Raw genomic sequence first — 20,444 nt, forward strand, 5'->3', positions numbered from 1 at the left:
TACATACACTGGAAACATGTTAAGAACAGTTAGAGGGAGGTGCGTAATGTTGGTGGGAGTGACGAGGAGTTGACCGGCACAGTTTCCTTAGACTGAAAGTTGCTCCTGTGTTGCATAAGAATAGATGTTGCATTTCTTTACTAGAATATAATCACATATTTAAAGAGTTGGGCATCTTTTTCAAAGTTATTAGAGTTCAACAACACTTCCTACAGTTTGCATCTTGTTTGTTCTACTCTGAACAAACTACTCATTAGCACTTTCCAACATAGCAGAATGCTTTAAAAGTTTCTGCATGTGGTCCAGATCTCCTACGGTGGTTTGTAAAAGTGAATATCTGTAACGTTGCATTCCCAAAGTTAAATAGGACTTATTATTCAAAATTCGCATTAAAATTTTTTTTTTTAATTCTATTTGAGTCTGTACTGCTTCTAGAAACAGAAAAAGCACTTAAAAAACACTAGCCCACTATAAGTTTAAATTTTTTGGTGTCTGGAAAATTAGCGGTTTCAAAAACCTCCAGAATCACAAATCAGCATGTGCTGCCTGTTACCTAGCAACCCCAGCAAAGCTCCAGCACCTTTGGTTCAGCTGTATGCGCTGCGTAACGGCTGCTGGAAAAAACAAGCGGTTTGTTGTCAACTTAGCTTCCAGAAATCACTTGCTGCATTCTTGTCGGCTGTCCAGAAGGCTCCACTTCTGCTTTTCACAGAAGTATAACTGTTTAATTTGCTGTCATTTTAACATGTGAGTGTAAACATTGAGTTGGGGGCTGTGGCCAGCAGCAGCTTATTTAGATTTAAAATGGCTCATTCTGAAAGGAGACTTTTAAATATTTCAATAGCCAGCTGGAAGAGGCAGATGATCTAAGTGCATCACAAGTCGTACTTAATTCTGAACATTATTTTCTCAACCTAAAAAATGATGTAGATAAAGGAAGGTTTGAAGAGTGTTTGAACAGCAGACATTTTTCAGAGTAAATGTGTGTGTGTGTGTGTGTGTGTGTGTGTGTGTGTGTGTGTGTGTGTGTGTGTGTGTGTGTGTGTGTGTGTGTGTGTGTGTGGGAGGAGTGCATGTGTTTGGTTCTGGGTGAATGTGAAGCAAAGCTGTGGAATTCGGTGGTGGTCATGTTCGGGAAAAGCTGTTCTTTAGCTGACCCCAACTTCCTGATCACACTGTGCTGTAGCAGAGGGGGTTTCAATTCTTTCTTGATAAAAACGTTGGCTGCATTCCCAGAACATTTACAGAGCATTTAACATTCCAACAGAAAATGACGGCAATTAGAAACTATTTTTAAAAAATAAAAATACCTAAAATACAATAAATAAACAGAGCTCCACTGCAGTAGTGATCATACAGTTGGTGTAACTTTTATTTCTAAAAAGAGAGAAAAGGAAAGATGTTCATGGAGGGTTGTGATACTTCCACTGGAAGAGTTATGGTTTAATTTTCAGCGTTTCATGTATCGGAGTTCTTTTGAAAACAGGGGACATTTTGTCCATTTTGTTCACTTGTGTATTATTGTGGAGCAAAACAACCCAATAAATTATGTGTCTGTGCGTTAAATCAATTTAGAAAAATGTCATGAAGTGCATTGTGAATTTATAAAGCCCTGCAATTACATTTAGTCCAATTAACAGTCAGGGTAATACTCGCCATTGGCAGCAGAGGGCGATGGTTTCCTACATTTACCAGTGAAACACTGCTCCATGTAAAGTATTTTTTACATTAAATTTGTTTAACTCAATTTTAAACATTTAAGTAATGTTAGATTTACAGTATGCTGTTCTAAATATGCTGCAAGTTTGGTATTAGTTTAAACAACGTGAAACATTAATGTAACATTTTAGCCAACAGTTGATGGTGATCAAAGAAACTGAAATGTCTGGACAATCTGTTTGTAAATGAATAATGAATAAAATTGGCTGAATACAGCTAAGGGTTTTCACAGACAGTTCTCATTTCTGTTGCTGGTAACAAAAAAAAGGCACCTTAACGACTTAGTAAACTGTACAACTTTGAGAACCCTTTTCTGGCTTTTTAAATTAAAATAAAAGTTATAGCAGAGCAGGTAGAAAGAAAAAAAAATTCACCATAGAGCTATTTTGCACTTTAGCTGAAAGAAAAGAAAAACAATTACTTGTGGCCCCTGAGTGCTTTCATTTTGGCCATCAGTGCAAAAAGTTTGGACCCGGGTTAAAGCTGCAGTATTTATCTTTTACACTGTAAAACATTTGGGCCGCATTTAGTAGTGTCTACTGTCTTCTGCTCTTTAAGTCAAATAAATTTAGCGAGTTTTTGATTTTGAATCGAAATGTGAGTTTGTGAAAGATAAACTTGCTGTAGGAAGTCGTTAACTTTTTATCAATTTTGTCAAACCTCCAAGAGTTGAATAAACTAGAGTTTTAAAGTTAGCCTTTAAAATAACTGAAAGAAGAAAAAGCCAGGAGTATAAACTATTTGCAGTGTCCTTAGCAGCATGTTTTAGTATCTTGAGATGGAAGTGCGTTACATTGATATGACTCTTGTGTGTTATTATGCTAAATGTTCATTTTAATGAATTTTTCAGCCTGCAAAGCTTGAGGATAATGTCCTGTTCACACTAAATGTCATGAAGCAGAATTCATTGACACTTTAGCTTTAATAACATAAAGCTACATACTTTTTAAAGTGTAATCAGTAATACTTTGGATCATGATTTCTTGGTTAATGTCAAGTTGTCATAATGAAGACATTTTTAATAATGTCAACTTTGTATTAAAAGTGTAATGATTTACCAAATGACACTTTATGACAACAGTCATAAATATTCATGAAGACTTACTCATGTTCATGACAGGTGTTATGTCATGTTTATGACTTTGTCATGACAGTTTTATTCACAACTCGTCAAATAAAGTGTTACCAATAAACGTAACAATAAGTTGTTGGCACATTAAGCAACATTGATTGACAGCGCTAAGCCCCTCCTCCTGACTGGCATCTACTTTTTGAGTATAAGCCTTTGCTAGTGGGTGACCTGGTTGTCTTTGCCCCACCTTTGGGACAGAGGAACAAAGAATACAACCACAGGAGGCAGGACTAAGAGCAGAACCCAGCCACTTCTACTGCAGTTCATCAGAGCTTCCCGTCCATCATGTTGGGTTCTGTGCTTCTCCTGTGCCTCTGCATTTTATTCCTGTTATTCCAGCTCAAACCTCGGAGACCCAAGAACTTTCCCTCTGGACCCCCCACGCTGCCGTTGCTGGGAAACCTTTTCAACCTCAGCCAGGAGAACCCGCTGAAGGACTTGGAGAGGGTAAGAAACATAAATTAACTTTTAATTTTGCTCTTAGAAATCAAGTGTAAAATGTTTTGAAATTAGACTTTTTTGCTGGCACAACACTTTAGTTTTGTAACAAATTTAAAGAAATGATTCTGAAATGTACCAAAGTTTCACATATGTAGGCAGTGGTAGAGAAAGTATTCAAACAATGTACTTAAATAAAAGTACAAATAAACAGACAAAAATGTACTGTAGCAGAAGTAAAAACACCATATTAACATTTTTTTTGAATGCTAGAAGTTCATGCTTTCACTGGAGGCAAAGGAGGTACAGGAATCTCCAGGAGTCACTTTTTGACCCGGTTAACTGGAATGAATCTTTTAAATAATACCCTGGGTGGCACAGGTCTTCTGGATAACGGCCTTTACTAGACTCCATTTTGGGTGTTAGTGATTCTGCAGGTCCTTTTGGACCCGCCTTGCTCTTCTTGAGGGAGGGTGACGGTACTTTCCTGCTTTGCAGTGGACCAACTTTGCAGTGGATTACTTTCAAACTAACGAATCAAAAAAGCCCAATCTGTCTTGGATGTAATGTGTAACGCAATGCTTTATAGAAATGCAGTGAAGTAGAAAGTACAGATACTTGATGTAAAATGTAGTGGAGTAGAAGTCGACAGTACCCACAATTAAATTTACTTAAGTAAAGTACAGATACATGAAAAATATACTTAAGTACAGTAACAAAATACAAGCACTTTATGTTCCACTACTGTATGTAAGCAGCGTTCCCTCTGCTGAATACAGAGGTTATTGCATAACCTCTGTATTCTTGGAAAGCAGCCAGCTCCCGTTATTCTTAATGCACTGTAAAAATCCTTATCTTATTTCTGATCTATTTTGCTTTTCTTCAGTCTTTTTACTGGTATAATCAGAATGAAACTCAAATGAATTCAACATTTTCCTGTATTTCCAGCCTTTAAGGTCCAGTTTGCTCAGAAAAAGGAGTTTTACTTGTGTGTAAACATGATATCAGTGCAGAAGTCAGTTAGAGCTGACTTCTTACACATTTGGCATGTTTCCATCAGGGAGTGTTTTGTCATTTGTATCCTTTGTGAACTAATTACTGGGTGGGTCTAATCCGACTGATTAATGACACCTTACTGAAAGATAACAAAGTTGAGACATTTCACTTGTCAGCTTTCAATACTGATTCATTTAAAGTACGTGTGTAAGCTTCGAACATCATATTTTCAGACTTAGGGTTGTTTTTGTTGTAAGCTAAGTGCTGCACCAGTTAATGCTGTTCTTTTTACATTGAATATTAAATTAATGCATTCTGAACAAAATAGTTATTGTCTCCTTTATCTGTGAATCTGTGAAGAGATGATAATTTACATCCTATCATCTGGACAGACTTTTAAGAGAACCTATTCATAAAACAATGTTTTTTCTACATTTGAAACTATTTTGTAATTTCTAATGACCCTGCACAACAGATTTTCTGACTTTCATTCACATACAGGAAAATGGCTGAACAGAACAATATAATAACATAATAGAAGTCAATGAAATGTGATTGTTCTAATGCAGTGGTTTAGGATTTTTCACTGAAAATGGTTCAACTGTGACACAGTACTGGTTTAATAATGTTTCTAATATTGGTGTTGACTGTTAAAATGACATTTTGTGTTTTCCTAACAGCTCAGAAACTCGTATGGAAACGTATACAGTCTGTTCCTGGGTCCCAGACCCGCTGTGGTCCTCAACGGGCTGAAAGGCCATGAAGGAGGCCATAGTGGCCAAAGGTGCTGATTTTGCTGGAAGACCACAAGACATGTTTGTAAATTATGTCACCCAGAATAGAGGTAGGTATTACATCCCAGAAGCATCCCGAAGCATTTAAGAGATGATTAAGAGGGAGCCATATGTGTCAAACATAAGGCCTGGGGGCCAAATCCGGCCAGCCATAGCTTTTTATGTGGGCCTCTAGACTCTAAAAGTATCCATAAATAAGGCCTATTTATGCATACAATTCTGTGCTTAAATATGATTTTATTAATCAGTAATTACATTAGTTAATGCTTCCACTTTTACTACGATCGCGGAAATTCACACAAAATCAACTAATTGTGGGCGTGCCGTGGTGGCATAGTGGTTAGCGCGACTCGTATTTGGAGTCCTCGACGCGGCCGTCGCGGGTTCGACTCCCGGACCCGACGACATTTGCCGCATGTCTTCCCCCCTCTCCTTCCCTGTTTCCTGTCAGCCTACTATCATATAAGGGACACTAGAGCCCACAAAAGACCCCCTGAAGGGGTAAAAAAAAAAAAAAATCAACAAATTGTGACGTTTTTTTCAACAAACTGAGTTTATTGAAAGATTTCCAGGAAAATGGTCAAAAACATTGGCTGGAAGTGATGGAAACTCCTACCTGCAGGTGGCAGTATATTTTACTTCTGCACTTCTGCCTCAGTCCTACTTGTTGTCAAGTTCTAGTCTGTGATCAATTATTTGCAAATAATAAAAAGTCACATTTATCATCACACTTAAGCGGAAATATTGCAACATTTCTTGTAAATATTTCTAAATTTGCATCAGAAAAGTTTTGGGAAAAAAATCGCTGAAAAAATTATGAAATTCTGGAAGGACTGATCAATTTGAAACTGTTCAATATTATTTCATTTTAAGAAGAACTTAAGAATCAAGTGCAGAGACGTTTCTAACAGCTCATTTATCAAGTTTATTGATGCAATCTGACACAACCGGCCCTTTAAGAACATTCGTGATTTTCATGTGGCCCAAAATGAAAACGAGTTTGCCACCAACATCTGAGATATGGTCAATAATTCCTATTTTTCAGAGAGATAAAGAGAAATGAGACACTTCAAACTCATTTCGGGTGGCGTAAAAATGGGAACAAGCCATTGCTGTTTCAAGGCTAAACTTCTTGGACAATATTAATTAAAATTTTAAGATTTAATAAGAAAAACACATTTTTATACAAAACCCAGTGTCTTAGAGTACCAAGAAGTATTGGGGCCATATTAATAAAGTTTTTAAGTTTTTTTACGAGAATAAAGTCTAAATAATTTAAGAATAAAGTCATAACATTTTTGCAAGAAAAACTCAGAAATTTTGAGATTAATCTGAGAAATCTTTAAGGAAAAACTTGAAAATTTTTGAGTTTCAAACATTAAAGATTTTTGAGTTTTGAAACTCAGAAATTTCAAAGTTTATCTAGAAAATGTCTGAGATTTATCTAAGCATTTCTTGAGTTTTTGACTGTTCAAACTGAGAAATTTGAGATTAACCTAAATATTTTAGAGTTTTTACCCAAAGGTGACTAAGTAATGCATGGAAAGCCATTGTAATCCTTTGTATTCATTCCATTCAGTTATTTCAGCTCTATTCTGACTTAAATATGTATAAAATATATTTTGTGATTGTAAATCTTTGTTGTTGTGTTCCCACGTTTGTTTCAGGAGTGATTCTGGCAGACTATGGTCTGAGATGGAGAGAGCATCGGCGCTTTGCTCTGATGACCTTGAGAAACTTTGGTCTCGGCAAAACGTCAATGGAAGACCGAATTCATGATGAGATTCAATACACAATCAAAACTCTAGAACAGAGCACAGGTATTTCATCTTTGAGTTTGAGTATACTTTACTTTCTGCAACATTTACATGATCAAAAATGATCTGTTTCTTAAAATGTTCTCATTTTAATATAATTTATTTTATTTAATCAAATTATTTTCTGGTTTTGATCATTTTTGCAGGCACACTGAGTCCACAGGTTATGTTCCATAATGCAGCTTCCAACATCATCTGCCAGGTTCTGTTTGGTAAACGCTACGAATACAATGATGAGTTGATTAAAGTTATCGTTCAGTGCTTCACCGAGAATGCGAAGATTGCCAACGGACCCTGGGCAATGGTGAGTCAAAATCCATCTCTGAGTTGCTAGAACTAAATCATATATTTACATTTTTCCTGCCGAGACGATGGAAAGCGCCTAATCTTGGTTATAACTCAAGTATTTCTGTCAGATATTCATTATAACAAATCTTTTGACCTCATCTGTTAAAACAAGGCCTTTCTGTGTGTTCATCTCAGTTTAAAATTGTAGTATTTGCTTGTTGTAGTTCAGGTCAAGTCAGATCTGTCTCCTGTTTGAATTCAGATGCCATACTTATGAAATAAATCTGTTCATACCAGTTGGTGTGAAACAAACCAGAATTTATGAGGAATATAACTTAATGTCTTGTTTCTCTTTGCAGCTTTACGATTCTCTTCCCATTACTCGCAGTTTGCCACTTCCATTCAAAACTGCCTTTAGAAACTATAAGGTAATGGAACAAAGCTTCTGCTAAACTAAATACACGTTTGTGGTGGGGAGATGAGCATTATAGCAAAACCGTAATGCTTCACTTGTGAAAGTAAATCTGTCACTTTCAGGTAACAATTCACTGCTGGACAGTAGACATTAAATAAAAAGTACACAAACAAACACAACATTTCCTGGATCTCACCTGCCTTTTGCCTTCGGGTGTTAATGTAAAAATGCATGATAGAAATCTCCATAATTTTCTAAATTTCTTTGCTTTGAATGGCTTTTCTGTTTAGACTTGTCAGGATATTGCAATGGAGCTGCTGAAGGAGCACAAGAAAACCAAAGTGCCCGGTGAGCCTCGGGACTTCCTAGACTGCTACCTGGATGAATTAGATAAGGTGTGTATGTAACAAAAGTCAACTCTATTTAAAACATAGAAGCTGTGTTCAGTCAGGCTTCACAACATCATAAAACTAAACTCAAAGTCCACCAGACCATCATTGATCATCTTTTCCCAAAGTGGTGTGTGGTATTAGATTTATATCAGATGTAACAGAACCAACATGGTCCAGAAAACTCCACTTCTGTCTCATCAGTCTGCAGAGTATTTTAGAAAAATTCTTTGGAATCATCAGAATATTTTTGGGTAAATGTGAGACGAGCCTTTTATACAGATAAAAAAAATCTGGGGTAACTTTTATTAATTTTTTTTTTTACCAAATTTGTTAAAATTGTCACTGTGTCCTGGCAGTATAATATGAGACAGATCTCCTCCACGTCCTGCTTCTGAAATGCACCAATCAGAGCTTAGTGCTGTCAATCAGTTTATGTAAGAGCTGCTAAATGTGCTAGTGGTGCAGAAACGTTATCCGACATGTATGCATGACGGAAATGCAAAAATACATGCGGATTGTATCCAACGTAAGTTGACTTTAATTTGAAATGACTGAAGGATTTAATTTTCTGGTACTCCTGGTGCATTTCTTAAAGTATAAGTCAGGGTAATTATCTTAATTTAGTTTGCCTTACATTTTTCTGTGTCGCCGTCTGCAGAGGAAGGATGACGGTTCTTCATTTTCAGAGGAACTGCTCATAAACTACATTCTGGATCTACATTTTGCTGGGACTGACACCACCTCCAACACTCTGCTCACAGGATTTCTTTACCTGATGAGCTACCCACACATACAAGGTAACCTCAACAACGCTTACATGCCCATAAATGCAATGTTTTTGTGTCAGGTTAAATGTAGCAATCTTTTTATTGTTTTCTACATAAACATCTGCTTTCTCTTTCCACTTCTTGTGGTTTATTGCAAACACAAATGGTCACAAAAATCAGTGAGAAATGTTGCCATCCAAGAGGGAAGGAAGGGGCTGAATTGGTACCACAATTAACATTAATATTAATAAATTCCCCAAGTATGACTTGATGTGGAAGCCAATTCAAATACAAGGTAATGCAAAGTTATGTAAAGAAGTAAATAAACTTACTTCTTTTAACTTACTTGCTTACTTGCTTAAGAGCAAGCAATTTACTTCTCTTATAAATATATTAAAAGAGCAATAATAAAATTTAAGCATGATATATAACATAAAAATGAAAATGTTCCTGCAGAACATTTTTGTTCTAATTCAGAAATACTTTCCTGATCCCAAAGGGAAATCAAATGTTGTAACTTGTATTAAGAGTTATGGTAGATGATGATGATGATGATGATGATGATGATGATGATCTAGTATTTAAATATTTAGATCTGAGGTGCACTATGACGCTTGGTTTTTGAGTCATAAAAATTTAGTGTACCTGAGAGTCTTATTTGACCACAAAGTGTAAATTTTAGAGTTGGAAAAGCTTAGGAAAGAGAAAAAGAAAAAAATCAAAGTAGAAAACAGTTCCTTCTGTCATCTTTGTGACCGTTTCTTTTCACTGCTGCTTCAGTTTTGCTTTAATCGTCTGACTATTCAGTATTCTCCTTACATGAGCCAGGGATAAGTGTATTTTATTACGGTTTAAGTTGTGCAGTAACGTGCAGCAACACTGGATTCCTCAGAGCGATGTCAGCAGGAGATCGACCAGGTGCTGCAGGGGAAGGATCGGGCCAGCTTTGAGGACAGACTCAGCATGCCTTATGTGCAGGTAGAGCACATCAGATGATTTATTTCTGATTTCTATTCAGAACGTCAGGCATCATTCATAGCAACAAAAGAGAAAGCAGTTTTTTAAAAGCAGTCCTACATTTTGGGATGCTGCACTCACCTGCAGAGGTTACCCCTGTAACTCTGATTATGATGTATGATCTCAAAGAGACAAACAGAAGAACTTTATAAATTAAACAAATATTTGCATAAGAAATACAGTTTTCGGAGCTTAAAAATGTTTTATGCTTGAACTGTTTTCCAATTGTAACTCTAAGCCTTTTTGTTTTTCTGGTTTTATTTGTCTGTGCTTGAATTTAATGATAGAAAATTTGTGTTAAATCAGGCTGTGATCCATGAAATCCAGCGGATTGCCAACACAGTTCCACTCAGTGTCTTCCACTGCACCACTAAGGACACAGAGCTCATGGGATACTCCATTCCCAAAGTGAGTTAAACATTAATGACTTCATAAGAGGAACAGTAATGCCATCATGCTGTCTGTTTGGTTTCAGGGTACAATGATCATCCAGAACCTGACCTCAGTCCTGAGAGAAGAGGGACAGTGGAAATTCCCTCATGAGTTCAACCCTGAAAACTTCCTGAATGAACAGGGAGAGTTTGTCAAACCTGAGGCCTTCATGCCTTTCTCTGCAAGTAAAATGAAATGAGGGCCGTCGTAGATAGAAAATAAAAGGAGTAAATGTCTGCCAATAAACTGAAATTTTGAGATTAATTTCAGAAATTTTCTAGAAAAAAAATTCTGAGTTTAAAAAGTCAAGTTGTTTTTTTTTTAGAGAACTTCTGGGATTTTTCAGTTTTTCTTACAAATTTTCAACTTTTGGAGTTCAGAAATTTCCAAGATTTTTTCTAGAAATGTTCTGAGATTAATCTAAAAATTTCTGTTTCTTTCATGCAAATTTTTTACTTGAAGCTCAGAAAAATTCTTGTTTTTCCTAGAAGATTTCTGAGATTATTCTTTATGGGAAATTTAATCCTATTGTATTGTAAAGATGTATTGCGGTAATGACCCCAATACATCTTTGTACATCTGAGTTGATAAGTCAGTGAAATTAATCTTTTTTTCTGTCTTCCAGGTCCTCGGGTTTGTCTGGGAGAGGGTCTGGCTCGAATGGAGCTCTTCCTCTTCATTGTGACTCTGCTGAAGAAGTTTAAGTTCATCTGGCCAGAGGATGCAGGCGAACCTGACTTTACTCCGGTCTATGGAGTCACTCAGTCGCCAAAACCTTACTACATGAAGGTCCAGCTCAGATCTTCAGTGTGAGGACGGCAGAGAAATTCTGAGTTTAATGAGCAATTTACAACTGAAAACTAAATAATTGCCACTAAGCAACTCTTAATGTTTAACAAGCTTACTTTTATTTGAGTGAGCATTTTTATGGTGTATTACAGTAACTGCTACATCTCCACATACAGGCATGGATGAGTTACTACAACATTTTCCTTAATGAACAAAGACCTTTCCAGAAATATTTGTTATGTATATAGGGAACATTTTAGAAATGAAAGGAAAAACCTACTGTTTACCTAACTCTCATTGTATTTCGCATGAGTGAATGGCACCAAAACTTGCACTAATGCAGGAGTTTTTATTTTGGCCTTGATTGTTGAAACTAAATAAAAAGATTAAAGAGTTTCTCACTTTATCTGTTTGTGATCAGATTATTTTGAAAGGGGCAACTAACCAATGTCTTGTCAATCCGGGTCAGAATACATTAACAAATGTCCACAAAGCATTTATTTATTTATTTTGAATAATATGCTAACTTTCATCTTCCTCTCTTCCGTTGGATAATTATCAGTTTCCACCTCATCCTGTCCTTCACATTCTCCTCTTTAGATTCTGTTTCACTAAATACATTAATGTTTTTGAAGTCTTCCTTCTTTTGTCTTCCCTCTTTGTTCCTTTACACATCAAAAACATCTCAGCATTGCCTTTCTAAGTCCATCAGAAAAACTCAACCTAAGTGAGCTTCTGATTTACTCCTTTCTGATCTTTTCTTTTTTGGGCCCTCTCAATGAAAATCTGAACAATGGCTGCTGTGTTTTCCAGCAGCCATTGTACAGCGTTGAAACCAGCTGACCAAATATGCTGGAGCTCAGCTTGGGTTGCTTGGTACTGGTGCTGATTTATGACTTTACATATTGGAGGTTTTTGAAACGGCTCATTTTCCAAACACCAAAGAACATGAATTTATTGCCAAAAAACTTTTGGGGTGCACTTGGACTGTTTTTAGGAGTAGTAGAAACCAACAAGGAAGTACAAAAAAGGTACAAAATGTGAAGTTTGCATAATATGTCCCCTTTATGTTTTACCTCAAATAGAGACATGATCTGTTTAATGTAGAAGCTGCAATATGTTTATCAGGCCAGCCAATGTATTTTATTTGAATCCTCTTCAAATACAAACTTTTCTGGATGCTTATCCCTGATTAGAGGAGTATAAAACCTGAATGGTGGTTCTTCATGTTTAGTTCTGGTTCTGGGGATGCAGATCAGACCAGAACCAGAAGGTCAGAGTGGTCTGAAGGTTGATACAACAACAACAGATCTTTAATGTATTCTGGTGCTAAGCCACTCAATACGGTGATTTATAAACAAAAGTATTTTAAAGTATGTTTTCTGAGCCAGTGGACTTCAGAACCGGGGTGATGTGCTCTGTCTTCGAGGGTTTTAGTGGCTGATACCAGGAAGCATGCAGAGTTCTGTTCTTGGCCTCAGCATGCAGAGTTCTGTTCTTGGCCTCAGCATGCTGAGGCATGCTTGGTCGGGACAGCCTTCCCTGTCCCGACATGCTGTACTTTCCCTTGTACTTGTGCTCAAACCACACCCTGCCACTATTGTATTTAATACCAGAGTTTATATGAACCAAAGCACAATAATGCTCAGTATTCAGAATGGATTAAGTGGAAAGTAGTGGAAAAAACCAACAACACTTTATGTTGGGGATATTTTAGGTGAGCCAGACTGGTCCCAGTAAAGGTCACCTAAGTTTATCTCTGGTAGAACAGATGGTTCCTGCGCTCTTTATCTACGGCGTTAGCTTATCAGTGGACTTTACATCTGAGCCAAATAGTTCATACAGAGAAACAAAGTCCTTAAGCAAACTGGGCAGGGCTAACCGCAGCAGCTTAATTCTGTTGCTACCTGTCAGACCTGTCTTTTTTCCTCTTCATATAGAAACATGTTTGTATCAATATTTCTGCTATGGCTTTTTGTTTGGTTCGTCATCATCCTGTTCAAATCTCAGAGGCCAAAGAACTTCCCACCAGGACCCCCCATCTTGCCTGTCCTGGGGAACCTTTTGAACCTGAGCCTGGACAACCCACTGAAGGACTTTGACAGGGTATGAAATTAATGCAGTTTGTTGTTTAAATGTCTTAAATGACAGTAGCGACGTTTGATTTAGGATTGCAAGAGTTCCAGTAAAGCTGAATGGTGAAATCAATACATTTGAGAAGTGTTGATAGTTGATCTCTCTGTAGGAAACTGCTTTTACGAACTACAGGTGATTGAATAATATCAGCAAAACTGTCTGCACACTTGGAATAATGCCAACCAGTGTTAGAGTTTATGACCAGAGGACTTGATAAGCCAGTGTGTGCATAGTTCTTATTCAATAAATCACATTCTAGTTTATTCTAGTCTATTATATTCTAGTCTAAGTTTATATCATAGCATGAAATAAATCACACAAATATACTTAAATGTTCACAACACAGTTCACTGCAAATTGTTCAGTAAATCAGAATATTATTGAAAGGTTATTCATTTTAGTAACTCAATTCACTAAGTCAAACAGATTAACTATGCTAAGACTTATTCTTTCTAATTGGCTAATTATGATGATTTTCCATTAAAATTAATCTAAAAATCACATCCAAGATTAGAATATTAGATCACAATTGAAACAATTTTTCATGCAGAAATGTGAGCTGAATGTAAGCGATATTATTTTCAAATCTGACTAACAGGACTGATCGGAACATTAATTGCATTTATTGAATATTACTCTACATATGCATCTCAATAAATTATGACATCAGAGCTAATTTGTTTTAATTTTTAAATTAAGAAATTTAATGTTACGCAGAAAATTTTAATAATTATAACATGATGTACAGTATATAATAAAAAAAAAAGTGAAATACTCAAATTTTATGAGAAACAAAATTTTGATTATCACCTGGAAGCTGAAATGAACAGAAATAAACAATTTTAGAGCTAGCATAAGTACCTAATCTACAAGAGTTACAGTTATGGAAATAAACCAATGAAATGAATTCACTTTTTAACATTTTGAAACTTTGAATAATACACTTGTATGCAAATCTTAAATTACAGAATAATACCAAGGATGGACAGGTGTTTAAAAATCACTGACATTTTTATTTTTCCCTCCCAGCTGAGCAAATCTTATGGAAAGATCTACAGTATTTACATCGGTCCGAGACCAGCTGTGATTCTGAACGGGCTGAAGGCCATGAAAGAAGCCATGGTGATCAAGGGTGCGGATTTTTCTGGACGACCCCAAGACTTGTTTGTCAACGATGTTTCCTGTAAGAATGGTAGGTATTACATTACATTAGATAACCAATGTTTGAGGGCTTATTTTTGTGCTTTTTACTGTTTATATTGGTCCCTGTTTCATCACACTTGATTCAAATATTTGATTTATCTTCTCACAAAGTTCTCAAAAAGACAGCATTCGGTGGTGTTCAGTATAGTCCCTGCAAAACAAGATCTCTTTCACTATTTTATATTTTTTTCAAAATTTGACAAGTCTCCCACCTTTAGTTAGACTTGTGATTTGAATTGTTCTCATAAACTTTGCAAAAATCAAGTGGAAATGCACAAAAAACAGAGCAAGAACAATGGGAGGCAATGTTTCTGTGAACTTTGTAACTGACAGCCATCTTTGCAGGCAGTTATGTTATGTTGTGTTCACTTGGCAGTTTAATTAGTAGGAGATGGGAGGCAGCTTGTCTGACATATTTTCCCTCTGTGTCTCATACGGGTCGACTCTGGCAGCATCCATTTTGTTCATGTATTTTCTCGCACATTGGTCAAGAGTGTCCACATATTTTCTTTTTGTTGGTCTAGAAGCAATCGGTCCGCTATGCATTGCACATGCGCTTGTCTACAAAGATGGTGCAGATCACTTTCGGTTCAGGCTGGTGGGATTTGTGTATTCTGAAAATATGAAAGAGTATAGAGAGCTAAAAATAAAAGCAGATGCAACCTGGTCATAGAAAGGTGTAGAGCAGGGTGTCAAACTCCAGTCCTCAAGTGTCCTGCAACTTTTAGATGTGCCTCTGCTGCACCACCTGAATAGAATAAGTAGGTCATTAAGGCTCTGGAGAACTGATCTACACAAGGAGGAGGTAATTAAGCCATTTCATTCCAGTGTTTTGTACCTGTGGCTCATCTATAAACTGCAGTCAGTGGCCCTTGAGGACTGGAGTTTGACACCTGTGGTTTAGAGGCTAAAATAATAAATGTGAATGTGTTTTTGTGTTTCTGTGTTGCTGCAGGTGGTGTTGGAGTGATTCTGGCAGATTATGGCCCAAGCTGGCGGGAGCATCGACGCTTCGCTCTGATGACTTTGAGGAATTTCGGTCTGGGAAAGAAATCAATGGAGGACAGAATTCATGATGAGATTCAACACACTATTAAAACACTGGAGGGCAGCATCGGTACGTCATTGGTTACTCCATGCAGCAACTCTCTGTGCTCTGTTCTGTAGCCTGTTCTAAATGTCTGTTTTGATTTTCATACAGGTAAAACTCTGAGTCCTCGGGTCATGTTCCATAACGCCGCTTCCAACATCATCTGCCAGGTTCTGTTCGGAAAGCGCTACGAGTACGACGATGACATGATCAAAACGATTGTTCAGTGCTTCACTGAAAATGCCAAGATAGCCAATGGACCCTGGGCCATGGTGAGTGTCTGAGTTAAAGAAGGGGCCGTACACTTCTCCCCCTGAAGTAGAAAATTTAATTCATAGTGCTATCAAAGTCTTGCATGTAACGTAGTGACATATTTATGATGCAATATGCTAATATGTACATAAACATGGGGCAAGATGTTAGAAGTACAACCCACAACTTTCCGATTGCAAAACTATTACTCTTCACACTGAGTCACAGCCGGCTGTTATGTTGCTTATTGATAAAATGCATTATATCTGGCTATTAAAACAATTTCTACTAGCTGGGTGATTTATATGACAGTATTAGGGCCGTCGTAGAGGAGAAATTTTTAGATTAATCTCAGAAATTTTGTAGAAAATAAATGGACATTTTTAAATTTGAAAAGTTGAAAATTTGCCATGAAAAACTCTGAAAACGTCCAAAAATTTAAATGTCCATGTATTTTTTTTATAGAAAATTTCTAAAATAATCTCAACATTTCTGAGTCTTTTGGCGGAAATGTATTTCTCTATTTGTTTCTATTTTATCTTTTTTTTTTCTGTCTACAATGACCCAAATATGCTGTGGTAGATTTGTGTGTAAATGAAACTGTGAAATATTTAGCTGTTGGAAATAAATACCCATATTTCTCTTCAGATAATGTAATTTCTTTTTCTTTATAGATATATGATTCTATCCCCATTTGTCGTAGCCTCCCGCTGCCATTCAGAAAGGCCTTTAAGAATGCAGAGGTAAAAACAATATTTTTCTACCAAGTAAATAACCAAGTATTTCTGCATTTCCAGCTATTTTTGCTTCAGTTTTTCCATCCATGTTGTGAATTTAAAAAAAATTTCATTTAGGAACTGTAACGAATTTGTTTCTAATCACTGGCAACTCAGAAAGTAAATATATAAAGTCTGTGAAACATGAAATTTGTCTGACTGAGAAAACCTTTAGCAACAGCTTTATGATGTATACCATTTCCATAACAAAAAAATATTTTCTTTAGATTTGCCAGAACTATATTAACTGCTTGGTCACTGAGTACAAGAAGACCAGAGTTCCTGGGGATCCTCGGCACTTTGTTGACTGTTACCTGGATGAACTGGAAAAGGTTTGTAAGTCATCCAACATGTGAGACCTGCATAAGAAACTCACTAAGTTTATCACCTCCAGTGTATAATGTTTATAATAATCACAAGCTGTCCTCTTTTCAGAGAAGCGATGACGGTTCCTCCTTTTCAGAAGCTCAGCTCATGATTTACAGCCTGGATCTTCACTTCGCTGGGACTGACACGACGTCCAACACCCTGCTGACAGGATTTCTCTACCTGATGAACTACCCGCATGTCCAAGGTATGCTTCAATTCAGGCTCCATCATTCTGTTTATTACTAATTAAGTTCAGTCACTGGAAAGACACAAAATCTAATCAAGTATTTTTGTCTAGTTTGTAGTTCAAATATCTTTGTACACTTGAAATAAGACAAAACTAATTCACCAGTAACCTTTTAGTAAGACATAGGAGCTTATTTTAAACAACTATTTCCTTTATAATGAAAATCATAGTTAGTTCCACTGACACATTATTTCACCTACAAGATGCTTTACCCATGTTATTCATCAAATATTGATGAATATTTTTCATCAGTATTAAGAAATTATTTACTAGGCCTGTCACAATAAGCAATCTTTCAATTAATCACATGATAACTTAGAAGAAGCAAAATAATTTCCAATTTAATTATTTATTGTTTTTCTCTTTTTTTTCTCTTTCTACCAAAAACTGGAGGACAAACATTTCCAGTCTGGTGATTTGGTCTCAACTAACCTTTTTTTTTTGAAGGTCAATTTTGTTTACACACACTTAATAACTCATTTCATTTGTTGTTTCGGTTGTTTTGTTTATGTATTTTGGATATTTAAAATGTCTTCCAGTTCCAGTGTTAAATGTTCATTAGAATTTAAAGTTTATTAATCTTTGAGAATGTACTCTTGCATTATTATGTCATTACCATTAGGGCTGTATAATTATATCGATTCTACGATATTTATCAATTTTTTCCACCCTCGGAAGGTATTAATTTTTCATCTGCGAGTATCAATACATTAAACCATAGCGGTCCATCGGCTTATACCGTCTTTTTAACATGTCTGGTTAATCAAAGATGCAATTTTCTCACTGCATCTTTGATTCATTTTGTCCAGCTGTAGACTGTTAGACTCTGTCCAATCAGAGTCAGGTATTGTGTAGTTGGTGCTTTTAATCAGTTTTCAGTTCATTAAAATCCAAGTCTATGGAACACAGAATGTCACTAAAATCACTCTGTGCTTCTAAAATTTTTCAGAAAATCATAAAAGTGCATCAAATTGTATTGTTTGACAATTACTGTGATACATATCGTATCGTGATCAGAATATCGTATTGTATCATGAGATTATGGTATCGCTACACCCCTAATTGCCATTATATTGCATGAAAATGATCTCAAAACAACAATATTATTGTTTATCTCAGGAACTTCTGGGACAACAAGCTCTTGCTGAAAAGTTACATATTAGTTTGTTTTGTCTTATTTCAGGTGTACTAACATATTTGCACTAGAAACTTTCCCAAACTTGGTAAGATTCTGTGGTTTTGCAGTGCGGATCCAGCATTTTGAGGGAGACAGTTGAGGGGTTCAAGTGTCCCAGGAGGAGTAATTTCAATTGATAGTCCTGGGGATAACAGTAACAGAAATAACGGTGGTGCTGCAGATTAAATAACTGGACCAGAGCAGAAAAGTGTAGAAACGGAACATGTGGGATGTGGAACCACTGATGCTTCTGTATTTTTATTCCTCCCTCAGAACGATGTCAGCAAGAGATTGACCAGGTTCTGGAGGGAAAGGACCGGGTCTGTTTTGAGGACAGAAACAGCATGCCTTACGTCCAGGTACTATAGCAACAAAATATAACTTAGTAACTCTGTAAAATAGTTTTTTCTTTCTCTTGTAGCCACTTCCTATTTGATCTTGTTGCTTCATTTACTCTATGGAATTCAAATTTATTAAATGCAATAATAGCCAAACAATTACACTTAGAAACACATTTTATTGCTTCAAGTCAGAAAATGTGTTAAAAATATTCCTTCATGCAGGCTGTGATCCATGAGATCCAGAGGATTGCAAACACGGTTCCTCTCAGTGTCTTCCACTGCACCACTAAGGACACAGAGCTCATGGGATTCTCCATTCCCAAGGTAGGTGAGGAAAGTTTCTTCAAGTTTTTTTTTTGCAAGAGGGACACTAAAACGAAGACCATGTGATTTCGGCATTTGATATTTATGCTTCTCTTCAGGGTACAATGATCATCCAGAACCTGACCTCAGTCCTGAGAGAAGAGGGACAGTGGAAATTCCCTCATGAGTTCAAGCCTGAAAACTTCCTGAATGAACAGGGAGAGTTTGTCAAACCTGAGGCCTTCATGCCTTTCTCTGCAGGTAAACTGAGATGTGTCACGGTTGAGGTAACCACCTTGAAGTGTGGGTTGGATCTTGTGGTTTCTCTCTTCCAGGTCCTCGGATGTGTATGGGAGAGGGTCTGGCCCGCATGGAGCTCTTCCTCATCACTGTGACTCTGCTAAGGAAGTTTAAGTTCATCTGGCCAGAGGATGCAGGAGAACCAGACTTCACTCCAGTCTATGGAGTCACTCTAACGCCAAAACCTTACTACATGAAGGTCCAACTGAGGTCCAAACAGTGAGGAGCAGAAACTAACCGTGTTTCCTTTAAAAATGTACATAAAACTTTCAGTTTTCCGCTAATGTTGGGGGAAAAAAAATTCCAACTGTGATGTTGCCATTAAAATCATGGATGAAAAAGTTCGTTCCAGAGCATGCCACACCATCATCCTTCCACTACCTCCTGTCATCTTCATCTTTTCCGCCTATAGTAATGGCGGAAAAGATGAAGACATCGAGACATCACAAAAAAAGTGTTTCCATTTCAGTCTTACAAAGTACACAAATTTCTATACAGCTGTAAAACCACCTCTTGCTAGCACTAAAACCTTTTAACAAAAAATTAGTTTTTTCAAAATTGTTGAGTTTCCATTAAGCAAATTTATCTTTGATTCCAATTTGCACAATTTTAAGGTCAATGGAAACGCAGTTACAGATGAGGAATAAAAGACTGGATAAAAAAATTCAAAATAATTAATGTATTTTAGTACTGCTGCTAATGAATAAAAGCTTACCTAAAAAAATCTTTTCAAGACCAAAGAGTTTTCATTCTTCCATTCAATTGTTTCTTTGTGAGTTTACATGTTACATGTTTTATTGTATGAAAACTTGCAGCACACATTTGGAGATACAATGGGGGACAAATTACATTTAAGTTGGTATTTTATTGAAAGCATCCATTGACAGAGAGTCACCTTAAACATATAGTGTCATTATGAAAATTGGTCTGCAGACATTATTGGAGGGAATTTATTTGGATTTGTTTGAACTGTTTTTATCTATTTGCTTCATTTCTGCACCAGATTCACAAAGCAGATTCCACTAAACTGCACAGAGACAAACTTGCCCATCAGCCCCAGCAGATGTCAGCATTTTGGATTTGGTTTTGTTTTAAGAGATAAAAAATGCAAAATGTTATTTGTAGTTTGTATGGATTCAGAAAATAGCTGTGAATTTGTCCCTAAAAATTTTGTTCCCTTTTATGAACAGCTTAGTGTTAGCACTGTAGCACAGCAAACTGCTATGTAGAAAAGCAGCAGTTTAAAACTCTTAA

General features: G+C 36.5%; 1 protein-coding gene and 1 pseudogene across 1 annotated transcript; both read left to right on the forward strand.

Annotated features, from left to right (window-relative positions):
• LOC114155577 (cytochrome P450 2F2-like) overlaps positions 1 to 11,402 on the forward strand; it is a 34,490-nt pseudogene extending 23,088 nt beyond the window's left edge.
• A 1,457-nt stretch (positions 11,403 to 12,859) lies between these two features.
• LOC114155571 (cytochrome P450 2F2-like) lies at positions 12,860 to 19,916 on the forward strand. The gene is made up of 11 exons (XM_028035520.1): positions 12,860 to 13,102; positions 14,162 to 14,324; positions 15,291 to 15,452; positions 15,537 to 15,697; positions 16,352 to 16,420; positions 16,681 to 16,785; positions 16,889 to 17,027; positions 18,520 to 18,605; positions 18,810 to 18,911; positions 19,010 to 19,151; positions 19,226 to 19,916. Exons 1-11 carry the CDS (start codon positions 12,941 to 12,943, stop codon positions 19,411 to 19,413), a joined length of 1,479 nt encoding a protein of 492 aa, XP_027891321.1. The 5' UTR covers positions 12,860 to 12,940; the 3' UTR covers positions 19,414 to 19,916.
• Positions 19,917 to 20,444: the final 528 nt, after the last annotated feature.

The sequence above is a fragment of the Xiphophorus couchianus genome, chromosome 2 (genome assembly GCF_001444195.1).
Source record: "Xiphophorus couchianus chromosome 2, X_couchianus-1.0, whole genome shotgun sequence".
In the NCBI taxonomy this organism is placed as follows: Eukaryota; Metazoa; Chordata; class Actinopteri; order Cyprinodontiformes; family Poeciliidae; genus Xiphophorus; species Xiphophorus couchianus.

What these genes read in the sequence shown, in the direction of transcription:
- LOC114155571 (XM_028035520.1), top strand. Translation starts at nt 12,941, where the DNA reads ATGTTTGTATCAATATTTCTGCTATGGCTTTTTGTTTGGTTCGTCATC. An exon ending in CGATGTTTCCTGTAAGAATG is followed by an intron (nt 14,325 to 15,290) that starts GTAGGTATTACA and finishes GTGTTGCTGCAG; the next exon opens with GTGGTGTTGGAGTGATTCTG. An exon ending in ACCTGGATGAACTGGAAAAG is followed by an intron (nt 16,786 to 16,888) that starts GTTTGTAAGTCA and finishes TCCTCTTTTCAG; the next exon opens with AGAAGCGATGACGGTTCCTC.